At 34.2% G+C, this 15197-nt stretch overlaps 1 protein-coding gene across 1 annotated transcript; it reads left to right on the top strand.

The window, feature by feature from the left end:
- Positions 1-8737: 8737 nt before the first annotated feature.
- LOC118262799 (gustatory receptor for sugar taste 64f-like) lies at positions 8738-14163 on the top strand. The gene is made up of 10 exons (XM_035574409.2): positions 8738-8880; positions 9621-9739; positions 10058-10243; positions 10980-11140; positions 11515-11643; positions 11998-12146; positions 12373-12420; positions 12910-13072; positions 13356-13442; positions 13925-14163. Exons 1-10 carry the CDS (start codon positions 8738-8740, stop codon positions 14054-14056), a joined length of 1317 nt encoding a protein of 438 aa, XP_035430302.2. The 3' UTR covers positions 14057-14163.
- The last annotated feature ends 1034 nt before the right edge of the window (positions 14164-15197 follow it).

Genomic DNA, 15197 nt, shown 5'->3' with positions numbered 1-15197 from the left:
TATCACACAAGTTAGATCATACCCTGTCTGTATACATAATTTCATCAAAATCTGTCCAGTAATTTCATCGTGATTGACGAAGAAACATCCAAACAAACTTAAAATTTATTATGATATTAAGTATGATTTCAAAAATTATATGGAAATAATATTACTTCCAATAAGGTAATGATAATAAATAAGGATGGTAAGCAATCGCCGCCGCTCATGGACACTCGAAACACCAGAAGCGTTACAAGTGCGTTGCCGGCGTTTTGGGGGTTAGGAATTTAAGGGTTGTTGGGGAATCGAAGATTAGGAAGATTGGGAAGGGGAAGTAACTGGGCCTCTAGTAACCTTACACACACAACGCAAGCGTTGTTTCATGGCCATTCGATACACGATGCCGTCAAAATATTAACTTAACTTCACATTTCTATTTGACCTTGAAACGTCAAGTATTCTAAATTGTTTTCGGGCTTCTTGCCCTAACTTTCGAATTAAGGTTAGTACATAAAAGGTTTTGAGGGAAGTGTACCGTGTTCAGTTTCGCTTCTCTAAAGCCGTAAGTAACAAAAATATCAGAATCTCTTCTTGCGAGAATCTTTAAACAAAATTGAACTCTATTAGTTCGACTACTAATACTAAAACGAATCAGTTTTAATCAATTTTCTTTGGTATATATAAAGTTCTTTACGTCATAGTTTTTTCACTTCACGTCATTAAGAGATTTATGGTATTTGAAATGTGAATGACTTTGCTTTGAGAGGAGTCTATATAATAATTAATAAATTGATCATTTTGTTTGTATTGTAAACGAAATTAGACACGAAATACTGAAATAATAACCACTACTTTAGTAAAAAAAAAGTACTTTATTGACAAATGTGTAAAATATATTGGACTTTTAGCTTTATATTGAACTTCTTAATATTATTTCCTTAATAATTGGAAGTTCAATATAAACAGTGAATTTCGATAAAGAGTTCAATAACAATTTCGATATTTGACGGCTAAAATTAAAACAATTTCAGTTAGTCAAGTTTCTAGTCGTATATTGAGTAATACTATTGAGTAATTACCCTCTTTACCCGTAGTGAATTATTTACCTATTCGTGTAAAATGAACAATAGTCTATTTTTTAAAAGTCACTAATTTGATTTTTTTTTCTTCTGTACTTATTTTGATCTCTAATGAAGTACACTCAAGTTTAGACTCGTCCTGTACATCAAAGAAAAACACTTGATTTTACAACTTCCCAGCAACTGTATTGTTCATGTATTGTTTTTCTGTACAGCTATTGAATAAAAAGATGAAAGTACTGCCGTATCGTGGACGGAACAATTTACTTTGAAATTGAGAAAAACAAAATAATAAAGGTAAGTCAAATATATAAAGTTTTTTTTTACTTTTCAATAATTTTACTTTAGACCTCATATACCTTATTATTTGAAATATAACATACTAGTTTCTACCAGTGGTTTGCCCGCATTCCAGTGGGATAAAAAGTAACCTATCACCTAAGTTAACTCATATACTGTCTGTATGCCAAATTTGATCAAAATCAGTTCATTACTTTCAGTGTCATTGACGGACAAACAAACAAACTTTCACGTTTATAATATTAAGTGTGATTGCATAACTGTTAACATATTTTTAAAGACTCATAATAATTATTTGGAAGTGGAGAAATTAAGCATTATATCTGAAATCTCAACATTGTTCAAAATTAAATAAAAAATCACCTTTCTTAATTTTTTACTTTTTTTAATTAAATTATTTAATCTCTAAACTTTTCCGTCCTGTATACAAATGTAAAAATAATACAAAATAAATTAAATGCAACAAAAAAAAACTAAATTGGTTTATTAGTCACTGATCTGATATGTAGATTAACACAGGAGCTATTAAATCGTATATTGCAGCAGTATTTTGTTTTCAACAGTGCATTATTATTTATTTAAAACTATCGAGCATTAATGGTTTTTAAATGTTCAGCAAACATGAATGGACTAATTATGCCATTTTGTTTTTATTTCTTTTTAAAAATTGACAGCATTAATTGGTAAGAATTGCTAACATGCCATTTACCCGGAGCTGTGGACTACCTGGCGGGTTTACCGGGGCTCCGGCTAGAAGAGCAGGAGTAGGAACGGGGTGGCTTTTAGTCAGCAAGAGTCTGACACTCCTTCACACCTCGGATGATAAAAAAAAGCTCGTTCATATGATGACTGGCCAGAAATGTATGTTACATTGTACATGAATGTGTCTACCTATCCCTTGGGAAATAAAAAAGTGAGATTATGTTACGTTCCTATTTGACAGAGTAGACAAATAAATTACCAGGTCCCAATTTGTTACTAATAAACTAACACATCAAAAACGACACATCCCTTACCTGGGAATTGAACCAATTTCTGAACATTCAGACTTTCTACTACATAGCTTATGTTAAATCTAAATGTTCTATAAATCTAGATTATTAAAATAGGGCATTATTTAAAAAACATTATTCAAACCAAATTGTACCATAAAAAATATTTTTGAAGGAGATAAGTTATGAAAATTGAATAATTATATTGCTATTTCATGATTAAACTTCTTAGGTACGAAATTGAGTCATAAAACCTGTAATATGGACAGCACTCAACTTTTTAATAAGTTCTGCTATGTCAAGTCTGGCCATAGATTAAAAATACTTGAAGCTAGTTATTGACGTGTAATATTTAATACAAGAAAAGCCTTTGATTTGCGTTTTAAGGTTTAATATTTGTTTAAAGTTAGCCTTCGTTTTTTGAGTAGTTAGATTTTTTCTTCTTTTAATAAATTTTATGTGAATTATAAGCTTCGTAGTGGTATGTAGAAGGTAGAATTGGACAGTCCAATGTAATAGTCCATTTGTACTTATTATACTCTATGAGTAAACTAAGTAAGTTTATCACGTTAAACGTCATGGCAAAAACACAAACCACCGGAGCTGCGGACTATCTAGCGGGTTTCCCGGGGCTGCAGCTCGAAAAGCAGGAGTAGGGACGGGGTGGGTTTTAGTCAATAAGAGTCTGAGACTCCCTCTCGCCTTGCTCAAGGCGGAACAGGATATAGGACGATTTTACTCCCAAAACAAGGTGGAAGGCGGAAAAAGTTATAGGACGATTTTACGCCCTCTAAAAGAAATACTCTGTACTCTCTGAGAAATGTTCAAAAACCTGAAAATAACCCCATCGTTCTAACTATTATTAAAATTAACCTACCTTTAACACTAGCAGGCGATCGCACTAAAAGGTACATAGAAACTGACCTACGATCAATACTAGATAACTGTTTAAATCGACACGTGGTAAGCTTTATAATTTGTTTGAAAACAACACTAGTCAAATAGATAAACTGTTTTATGTGAAAAGGTCGTAACCGACTTTTGTTTTTTGTTTATTTTCTATGAACTATTGGTCAACAAACGCTTAGTAGCGAAGTAGTGAAAAACAAGTTTTATTTATGTTTAGAAACCCAATAGACACGTAGGTTTTTTAAACGTAGGCATAAATAATAAATAAATGCAGTATAAAATTTAATATGATTATATAAAATATATCATTATTTTTTACTTAATGACGTCAAAACGGCTGAAGAAATCGGGATGAAATGTAAAACAGCGGATAGATTATGGTCTGGAATAGCAGGCTTTTTATTTCACGGGAACACGGGCCAGCCGCGGGAGAAGTAATAAAATAAACTTTCTTAAGGTCACTACTGATTATATTTCCCGTTTAAGTAAAAGTACCCGTGTAATATTCCCCATCATTACAATGATGAAATTGACTTGATTTTAGAAAGTCGGGTAAGTTTAAACTATTTTGTACTATTATATATCGTCACGCCTTTTATTCCCAAAGGTGTATGCAGATCTGCACATAATGGCCCGTAATGCCACTGTATAATGTGTACCCACTTTTAACAGTTTATGTTGTAAGTCCCATGTAATAGTGGGTGAGTCTGATACCATATACCGGGCACATTTCCAAACTCCATGCTACTACTGTGAAATTTTCTAACAACCGAAAAAATCCCAGCAATACTTGGTCGCACATGCGACCACCCGGCGAATAATTTTCGTACTACTAAAGTTAAAATATATCTTACTTATACATACAAAAACATTTGTTTATTTTTACTCCATTTGCTCTTTTTGCTAAATATTTATTTCGAAAAAGATATTACAGGTCGCTATTTGCCTGAGTCTAGACACGATTCAGTCTGACGAAATATTTGTATATCTTTCGTAAATAACACAACAAAAAATGTACGAAAGAACTAAATATATTTTCACCCGGAATTCAAACCAGACTTCTACTTAATACAATTTGAGAAAAGTTCTTAAAAGCAATTTAGTTTAGTGCCAAAACCAACTGTGAAATACTTTTGTTGTTTAAATGAATGATGGTACTGATAAATAGTTGCCCTCGGTTGGCGAGATGCCCGCGTTGATATAATGTATTATTTTAGTTTAATAAGGTTTTTAAATAACGTGGCACTTACTCTCGCGGTTAAGTTATTTCGAATTGAATGGAATGTGAAGTTGACAGATAATAATCAGTTTGCCTGAATTAAGCAAATGCTTAAAAGTGCTTTAATTCAGTGCAATATTTATCTTACTTTTTATTAACATTATAAATGCGAAAGTTTGTGAGTTTATATGATTGTGTGTATGTTTATTACTTAAAACGGCTGAAGAATTCGGGATGAAGGAGGAAGGATTAGACGGGTTGATTATGGTTTGGAATAACACCTAGGATACTTTTTATCTCACGGAAACACGGGCACAGCCGCTGGCAGAAGTATTTTTTTATTATAATGGAGCATATCTTTAAGATTAAATTTAAATACCTAATTTACAAGCATAATTCTACAGTACAATAGCCAACACAACGAATAACTTTTTCTATCCAACCAATAAGATTCAAGTTATGCCGAGACACGAACGATGCCTCTAACATATTTTATCACCATAGCAAATATGTGTTAACCCTTATTTACGACACAAACTAGCATCCAAGTAAAATATAAGAGTCACACTTGACCCCAATCGTAACGGTCTTAATATATTTCATCGAAACATTATGAACAACTGGCTAGAATAGAATGTTATTGCTTTTAGCTTGAAATAAGACTTTCCAAGTTATTTATTTCCATAGATAGATTATTTGGTGTCAATAGCCTTTAAGTGTCCACTGTTGAACAAAGGCCTTTTCTCACAAAGAGAAGGTTTCACCACGCTTGCTCAATGCGGGTTGACGATTCCAAACTTATAATAAAAAAATTGTAAGCCCAGGTTTCCTCACGATGTTTTCCTTCACCGTTTGTCAGTGGTGTCTTAATAATCTTTGAAAGTTCATTTAACTCGGAAAAAGTGACATTGATACTCACCGTTGGTGGGTTTCCAACCCGCACCCTCGTACATGAGAGGCGGGCCACCACGACATACAGGCAATAAATAGTCTATCGCTCCGTAAGAAATAATTTACATCACTCATTCTCTTATTTTTTAATACCACATCAAGGCATAATTGTGGTATAATCTAGAGTAAGTGTGGGAGAGCCATGCTTCGGCAGAAATGGGTCGGCTCGACCGGAGTGATACCACGGCCTCACAGAAAACTGACGTGAAACAACGCTTGCGTTGTGTTTCGTTGTGTGAGTGAGGTTACCGGAGGCCCAATTGCCTTCCCAATCTTACCAATCCCCGATTCCCTAACAACCCTTAAATTCCTAACCCCCAAAAGGCCGGCAACGCACTCATAACGCCTCTGGTGTTTCAAGTGCCATGGGCGACGGAGATTGCTTACCATCAGGTGATACGTCTGCTCGTTTACCGAAGAGTTCCTAAAAAAATGTACAGAGACTGGAGAGTGACATAGGCTACATTTTCTATACGAGCAAAACCAAAGACGCAAAACTAGTATTCCTATAGTACGTCATCGTGAAACCATTACATCAATACTGTCTCGTTGAGTGTCAAACTATGACAGCGCCCTGACCTAAGCAAATAGGCGTGTTCTCGAGTAAACATGTTTAAACGTGTTAGTTGTCTATGTAAATAAATATGTAGATGTATTATGTGTGTACAGGTCATACACTATGGATTCAATCGTTTATTGTTAGCTGAAGGTTAAGGTCTGAAAAGTGGGTGTTGGCTGGCCTTACTCTTGGGTACATTTAAGTAAGTTCTTTTGTATTAAGATTTGTTTTTTAAATCTACGTTATAATTTTAGATCTCACTTATTGATATCGTATTATAAATTAACTGTTTTGTTAATTCTAATTATCGGCGTGATAGTAATAAAATAAGAATACGTATTCTAGTCTTTATTCCCAAAAGCTAAGTTACTTTAGGTCGCCTCCTATAATTAATTCATCGAGTGTCTTATGCATCATCGTCGGCGCACAAATCCATAAATTTGCCAAGGTCAAATACGCGACGAGAAATAGTATAAACCTTTATTAATAGTTACTCTAATTAATAACTAGATATGTTGACTCTAATTAATAACTAGAATGATCTAATTAATAACTATATGTTAAAAATTCAATTTACGTAAAGTTCAGTCATTTCTATACAATTCGTTACTCTATACAGTAAAAAAATCGAATTGAGAACCTCCTCCTATTTCATCATCATCATCATCATCATCGGCCGAGAGACGTCCACTGCAGAACAAAGACCTCCCCTTAGTCCTCCACGTAGAACGAGGAGGACCTCACCTATTTAAAGTCGGTTAAAAAAGTAAACTTCAGGTCGATGAACTTTCCCCATTTTCCTCAAGGCGAAAGATCCCAAAATTATTACATTCCATTCCGAAATTTGTCAAGAATGTTTTGCGTAGACACTATCTCGAGAACTTACCTAATAGTCAAAGTGCTAATTTTTCATCTTTACCCGATTCCTGATATTGAGAATTATGGCGCGGGTCTGTAGTAAAGCTTACTACAAACGAATGGAAACTAGTCTCCTTGGGTGTTATTTATGTATTTGATCTTAAATATACAAAATACAATTGAATAGTGGTACATAAGGTAAATTTATATATGGCATTCTCTACCAGTCAACCTGTTATGTGGATATTATATCTTAAAATAGTGTTATTTTGAGATATAATATCTTGATAGTGCTTGCAGTGCTGAGTAAGGGCTCAATAAACACACCCCTTATTTCTTGATTTTTTAAACGTTGCCACACACTATGTTTTTCTCCTGTGTCGTGGGTGCGTTTACAAACATACAAGTTCACATACACATTACACCCAGACCCGAATAACAATTTGTGGATGCGTCACAAAGCGTTGCGGTTTCAGCTTGCAACCGTGCAGTGAATTGTAAACATATAAACTAGTGAAAAGTGGGTGTTACATTTAACACATACACTTGGATGTAACTTTTTGAGGAAATAAAAAGCGTTGTGCTTATACAACGTGTAACAAAATACCCATATACATCAAGAAGCCCTGATGAATACAGGTTGAATAGAACCTCTAAGCAAAGTTTCAGCTTAAAATAAGTAAAAAAAAAAATTGGTACCAAATACTTGGTATCGCATAGTTCTTGATTTCAAGTCATATAAACGTGTCACAACACTACAGGGATCACTCGCTAATATTACGAAACATTTCTTCTGTCAATCCGATCGCCTAGTACCTGTCTACCTAATTTTGATTCGCGCGGTGGCACGATCGGAAAAATTCATAACTTGGTACCACGAAATTATGAGTTTAAAAAACCCTTCCCGTATCGTTTGTTATGTTGTCTAGAAGCCGTGCACTTGATATGTATACCCCCTTTTTGTTACACGTTGTATATAAGCAACAATCGTCACAATAGAGACGATTGTACTTGGTAAAGTACAATTTTATAATATCAATTTTCAATACCAAGTTCATCAAATCACTAACCGTACCTACAACACGAACAAAAAACTTTTTGAGCTCAATATTTCATAAAACGTCCCCCTCTCGTTCGCAAAACCCCTAAAATGATTTTACAAGGAAACTCGATTCTATTAGATTATACATTTTTATCGGCAGACCCTTTACTCGTTACAAATCATTGGATATTATCGAAGTTATGCTTCGGTGAAGGCTTCCAAGGTTCGATAGATACTGCTAAGTGAGTTGCCTACTTTACTTCACTTCTGAGTGATTTTGACAATTTTTGTTGAGTTCAATTATCAAGGGGTAAGGTTTAGTGTTAGAGTTTTCTCGTTCACTTAAGTTTTTCTAAAAGATTGTTCGGTCCAATGGCTATAGGGAGATAGTTATAATTTTTTCTTTATCTCAACTTTTCATCTCGAAGTATATTTAATTATGTTTGACCTATGAATTTAAACTGTGCCTAGAAGCAGTTAAAAACATAATACAGTTAATACTATTATCTTTAAATTAAATGGTAAATACACGAAACACATTTTAATCTAATATAAAATCCTGCATTAGTATTTAGTGGTATTTAATAAGCCAATTTCAAAAAGAATTGAAATGGGTTAAAATATGTAACATAAGTAGGTGGTCATATAAGTCCAGTTTCAATATTAGGGGCTATAAATAGAAAACCATAAATACGAATAGGTAGGACGTCCATATAAATATGCAATGTGAGCAATGAGCTACTAGTTTAAAATACGTTGTACATTATTTCACCAACCCATATACGATTCGTTTAGCATTTAACTGAAAACAGTTCCATTTATTCCAATCTAATTTCCAGATCAACCATGAAAGTCTACAGTTTGAGCTCAAGAAGTCCAGAGCAGCCCTGCCATTTCCACGGGTGCTTGCGTCATGCGCTGCGGGTCGCCAGGTGGCTGGGCTTCTTCCCAGTACAAGGTCTTGGAGAGATCAGACCCGAGGGAATTAGGTAAGCTGAGATTGTATTCTTTCTATTTTCTTTCTTCTTGTATTTTTTTTTTATAGACTTTGATGTAACGACAGAATAAAACTAATATTAAATATTAGCTTCTGCCAGCGGCTTCAACCGCATTCTCGTGGCATAAAAAGTCTCTCAAAAGATCTTGAGAGACTTTCTCTCTTTTCTCTTCTCTCACCAAAGTCAGTTCACACCCTGTCTGAATACCAAACATCAAAATTTGTTCTGTAGTTTGATGATCGTGATTGACAGACAAACATTCAAACGAACAAATTATCACATTTATAATATTGCCGTGATTAGTGAAGAGTGATTTTCTTTTTCTCATTTGACATTAATTGACTGTTATTTAATCTTAATTAATTTTAAGGCTAGTACGATTTCCGTACAAGAAGCATCAGGTTTAATTCCTGGCTGAGCTGAATAAGCTATTTAAGCTATCTAGTTTCTAAAATGTTTAGCACGTATTCATTACCTTACCTTATTCCTTTGGTCAGTTAATAGCAGTGGTGCAATATAATAGACACTGGTGATTACATACATACATACTCTCGCGCCTAATTCCATGGGGTAGGCAGAGACAATGGAACGCCAATTGCTACCAATCTCACATACCTCTTTCGCTTCATCAACAGTCATCAGTCTTTTCATGCATGCTCGTCAGTTAAGGGTACTTTTATTTTGGCCCTTCTTATTTCACTGATGATTAATTATTGAAATATCTCTTTCAGGTTTAAAATTAAGTCTTTTTACAGTATTTATGCAGTAGCTACATTACTGGGACAAGTGATGATGTCTTATTTCGCTTTACTACTGTTCTTTCAGACTGAAGTCACTTTGAGTTCTATATGTAAGTAGTATTTTTAATATCGAGCAACAAATAACAAACGCCTTTGGAGTTTTGTTTCTGAACATGAATTGTATAAGAATACAATTCCTTAAAAAGTGCATAGATAAAATATCAAATAAGCATAATAGGGATGATGACGAGGTATAAAAATTAAAAGTACATAATTTTTAAAGCAAAACCATTTGTTATTCAAAATTTCTAATAGAACAACGATCTATTTTCGTAGACTGTGAAAAAAGACCTACAAAAAACTGTTTCCCAACTTGAAAAACGACCACGTAACCACTTTTAATTATATAACTCCACAATATTTTCCAGCCAATATTGTTTTTTACGTAACGAGTCTTATTACGAATATTTTGTTGCTAAAATTGGCTCAACAATGGCCGTATCTGATGACGAAAGCTGTGGAAACCGAACGCGGCCTTACTGAGCTGACTTTGGATCATAAAGTCGCCGGTCGAAGCAGTGTACTTGCTTATTTGGTCATGGCTTTGGCTATGGGTAAGTAAGATGGTTTGTTTTGTAATAAGTGAGTGATATTAGTTATTATTATTATGGAGCGATTGACTACTGCCTGATGTCATGATGACCCGGAGGTTTACGACGCCCGCTTCCCATGCACGAGTGTGCGGGTTAGAAACCATTCAACGGCAAAAACCAACGTGACTATTCCGAGTTCTATGTACTTTCTAAGATTATTTAGACACCACTGACAAACGGTGAAGGAAAACATAGTGAAGGAAGCTGGGCTTATAATTTCTTATTATAAGTTTGAAATCTCCAACTCGCATTGAGCAAGCGTGGTGATTAATGCTCAAACCTTCTCCGTGCGGGAAGAGGCTTTTGCTCAATAGTGGTCACTCATAGGCTGTTCATGTTGATGATATAAGATGCATGGGTTCGATTCCCAAGTAAGACAAAAGCGCGTAGGGAATTTAACATTATACAATCTCGAGTAATTTACTTACGGATTGTTAATAATTCAGATGACATACATAACCTCAAGCCCGTCTCCCATGGGGGTAGGCAGAGACAATGGAACGCCAATTGCTACGAATCTTACACACCTCTTTCACTTCATCAACAGTCATCAATATTTTCATGCATGCATGAAAATATTGATGACACATCATCTAGTTATTTAAGAGATTGACGTGTAAAAGTGTTATTTTATAACCTATTTGTAAAATAAATATCATTTATCATTTATCATGCTAAGCAAATTCTTCATTTCCAGTGGAACACATCCTATGCACAAGTTTCAATATAAAGTTCGTGATGTACTGCCTCCAGGAGGCTGGAGTCACCACCAACGTCATGGAGAACTATGTGGTACATAGAATGCCATATATCTTCAACTATATACCGTATAGCTTCTTCAGTGCTATATTTTTTGAGGTATTATCAACTTAGTTACTACTTATATTTTATATACTAGCCCTCATTTTTATAAATTGTCTTGTTATTCTATAGTAATTGAAAACTCTTTGCAAAAGAAAGGTTTTGGGTGCAACTTATTATTGCACGGTTGGTGCGGTGGCTGGGCAACCGCAACGTGTAAAGGGTTCGGTTCTCGCACGGAGTAACATTTTGTATGTTCTACAGAGTGTTGTTCCGGATCTGGGTGTCATGTGTATGTGAACTTGTATGTTTGTAAACGTACCTACGACACAGTTGAAAACCCAAGTGTGGGGCAACGTCTTTTTTTAATAGTTGATGTATTTTTCTCTACTCAACATACACGTCAATTAATTATTTTCTGCCATTTCCAGTACTTGTGCCTTCAATCAACATTTCTATGGAGTTTCAACGACGTGATTATCACATGCTTCAGTATCTACATTACAGCGTATTTCAAAACCTTAAACGCAGTTATTGCTACTAACGTTAAAAAGGATAAGGTGAATACATTATTTTTATATGACATATTACATTGTATTTACTTAATAAATTTTTGTATGACATATTACATTGTATTTACTAGTTCTATTTTTTGTATGACATAATATTACATTGTATTTACTTGTTCTATTTTTAAATTACGAGCCTCTATCGGGGTTAAGAAAATTGGGAATTAGGCCTCCGGTAACCTCACTTACACAACAAAACACAACGCACGCGTTGTAACACGTCGATTTTCTGTGAGGCTGTGGTATCAGTACCGTGGCCGTGTTACTCTGGTCGAGCCAGCCCATTCGAAGCATGGCTCTCACACACTTATTAAATATGAATAAATTATCTTCTTCTTCTTGCAGGATGGCATTCCCTGGTCAATACTTCGAGTGCATTACTCCAACTTAGTAAAGCTGGTCAAAGAGATAGATGACCACATTAGCTCATTGATTCTCCTGTCCTTCTTCACAGACTTGTTCTACATCTGTCTTCAACTCTTCAATTCTTTACAGTAAGTCAGACATTATTTCTGATCCTTTTAAAAATATTTATGGTAATAGCCACTATACCTGAAAGAAAGAACACAGGCGTTCCTAAACAAAACTTAAAAAAGGTAACCAATTTCAATTTTCTTTTCCTTCGGTTCCTTCCTTTAAGTAATTGTTTATCTAAATAAACTCTTTAATGTGCAATTTTTAGTATTTTCATAAGATAACGTCAATCACTTTCTGTTTCAGCCGGAACCACGTCAGTTTCAAATATTGTGATGAAACGCAAACCAACCAGTAAGTAGCTCTACCTTTAATAGATATACCGCCGTACTCAGAGACATTTAATTTTTACTTAACCCCTGTCCTTGGGTATTGTTTTCAGACTTTTTGTAAGGAAATGTTTAAGTAATTAAATCACTCTGAGTGCGGCAGATAATGCTTTATTTATTAATATATTTTTAATTATATTTCTTACAAAGCTATAAAGTCTGATAGGAAAATACGCCTCTGAAGTCGGGTGTATTTAAAATCGATCAAGGGACTACACTTGCCAATAATGATGATGCACTTCGAATCATACAAATATTATAAATGTGAAGGTCACACTATTATTATAAACGTCAATCACCCTGAAACTACTGAACGGAATTTAAAGAAAGTTGGTATACAGACAGGGTATGAGCTGACTTGGGTGATAGTATACTACTTATCTCACGAAAACGCGGGCGAAGCCACTGGCAGAAGCTAGTGATAAATAATTACATTTATACCATTTACTTTCAGAGCACTATCATCTCCATTCTACCTCCTTTACTACTTATACTCCTTCGTCTTCCTGGTACTGCGAGCCCTAATGCTGTCCCTGTTTGCATCCAACGTGCACTGCGCGGCGCTCGAGCCTGTATACTCCGTGTATGATGTCCCGTCTTCAGTGTATGATAATGAGGTGAGATTGTCACTTAGTAATTTTTAATGTTGATTTCTAAATGGTTAAGTACTAATATCTACTGGTTTTTTTACCTCTTAACATTGAACAAATTATACAAGTACGGTACACTTATGTTCCAAAGTATTTTGGACACATGATAAGCTGTAATGATCAGCTTTAATCGTCTGAAGCTTAATCAAAAATACCTATTGTACAGTGTAACTTCATTAGTACCTATCAGTTCTTACAACAAAAATTTTGAAATTAACATTTTGTACCTATGTCGTATTTACTCTTCTAGGTCCGTCGATTTCAGTTGCAACTACACTACACTGAAGTTGGACTAAGCGGAAAGTTTTTCTACGTGACACGGAACATGATACTAAAGGTTTGAGTTTAATTACGAGTAAGTCTTACTTACTTTCTTATCACATTTTTTGGACATTCATAAGTTCTTTTAGATTTCCAATTTGGTATAAATCAATTAATAACCTGTTTGATTCCAGCCACTATTCTTTAAAGATTACCAACTAAGGGGAGTTGGTAATTGAAGTATATAACTGTCCCGTATCTTATATCAAAAATAAATTATTTAGATTTTTTAATACAATAACATATTACTTATTATAAACATACTTTCAGTCTCTAATTTGGCTATATACCAGAATTATTGTAGCTAACTATTCAGAAATAAAAAATGTTATTTGATGCACACATATAATCACTTCATTATTTCATACAAAATTCATAGAAAACGTAGTTTCGTATTACCAAAGATTTAACAAAAAGTAGACTTCACCCATTCAAACCTTTAGATATTAGTTAAAATAGATTAAAGTATCTAATGATTATTTATTTATCTTCTTCCAGGTCGTGGGCACGATAATAACATACGAAATAGTTCTCCTGCAGTACTCTGTGACGCCAAACTCTTACTACAACGTTAGCACTACAATACCTAGTACTATTGATAATGCTACTCTTTTATATACAAACACATAAGTAGAAAAAAACAATTTCTTTGTATATGATCCCTTTTTGCTATGTGTATATTGATGTTTCTATATTGTAAACAATATTTTTAGAATATAATAAAACAATTAATTCAAGATTATTTGTTTTCTTTTTATCTTATTTAGGTTTGTTTTAATTATATTGTTATTATAACCTGACTTCTTCTTTTGACGGGGGATAATCGTCCAATGACTTCTTTCGCCTAGGGCGAGGCGAGAGGGAGTGTCAGACTCTTACTGACAAAAAACCACCCGGTTCCTACTCCTGCTTTTCCAACCAAAGCCCCGGTAACCGCTAGGCAGTACGCAACATAACCTCACTTCTAGCTGCCGAATATACTTAAAAAAAGTCAAACCACATTTAACACAGAATTTTATGACATTTCAAAATTAATCGTACCCCAAACAACACTCACAAACAAAACTTAAATAATACCTACGAATATAATAAAATGCAACACTGACATCGTGAAGTCAGTTCCAGCACTTAATTAGTGCCAGAACGTCATATGTGAGCTATAAACTAGGTGCCTGGTTGGAACAGGGACGACCAACTCTAGGTGCATCTTGATTAAAAACATACCGGTTTGGTACTATCGATGAAAATCACGGTACACCTACTGTGGTGGATTGATGGTTAAACTTGATATTGGATGTAATAAATGTGGGTAATATTTATATTGACTGTTTATCATACGATGGAAAAAAAATTGCTGATCCCGATTGGATTGATATATTATGTATTTAACTCACGTAAATTAATGGAGAAAAGCTCTACTAGTTTCGAGTCACAGAGGGCTTCTTCATCATGAGAAAATGAGCAGATTGCAGAACTGATTTTTAGTTAAATTTGTTTGTCTCACGATAGTTTTTATAAAAACATTTAGTTATGTAATTATTATCATTCGATATGTATTTACGTATTTAACACAATATCGCAAAAAATCGCTTAAATGTTGTAATCACAAATATAAAATGTTGTAATTGTACTAGCCAAATTAAGCTTACCAATGAATAAGAATTAGTTATACTAGTGCTTAGGTAGTCTAGTATCTGAAACTAGTATTTAGCAAACATTTCACTAAATAAATAATATTGGACAGAAGCTAAATCTCTTTACTAGTCGTTCT

The sequence above is a fragment of the Spodoptera frugiperda genome, chromosome 12 (genome assembly GCF_023101765.2).
Source record: "Spodoptera frugiperda isolate SF20-4 chromosome 12, AGI-APGP_CSIRO_Sfru_2.0, whole genome shotgun sequence".
In the NCBI taxonomy this organism is placed as follows: Eukaryota; Metazoa; Arthropoda; class Insecta; order Lepidoptera; family Noctuidae; genus Spodoptera; species Spodoptera frugiperda.
This window is presented reverse-complemented; position numbering and strand designations above follow the sequence as displayed.

Bases quoted from the DNA above. Each gene is read 5' to 3' on its own strand.
- LOC118262799 (XM_035574409.2), top strand. From the start codon at position 8,738: ATGAAAGTCTACAGTTTGAGCTCAAGAAGTCCAGAGCAGCCCTGCCAT. The intron at 8,881-9,620 runs GTAAGCTGAGAT...TATCTCTTTCAG, and splicing joins ATCAGACCCGAGGGAATTAG to GTTTAAAATTAAGTCTTTTT. The intron at 13,443-13,924 runs GTTTGAGTTTAA...ATCTTCTTCCAG, and splicing joins CACGGAACATGATACTAAAG to GTCGTGGGCACGATAATAAC.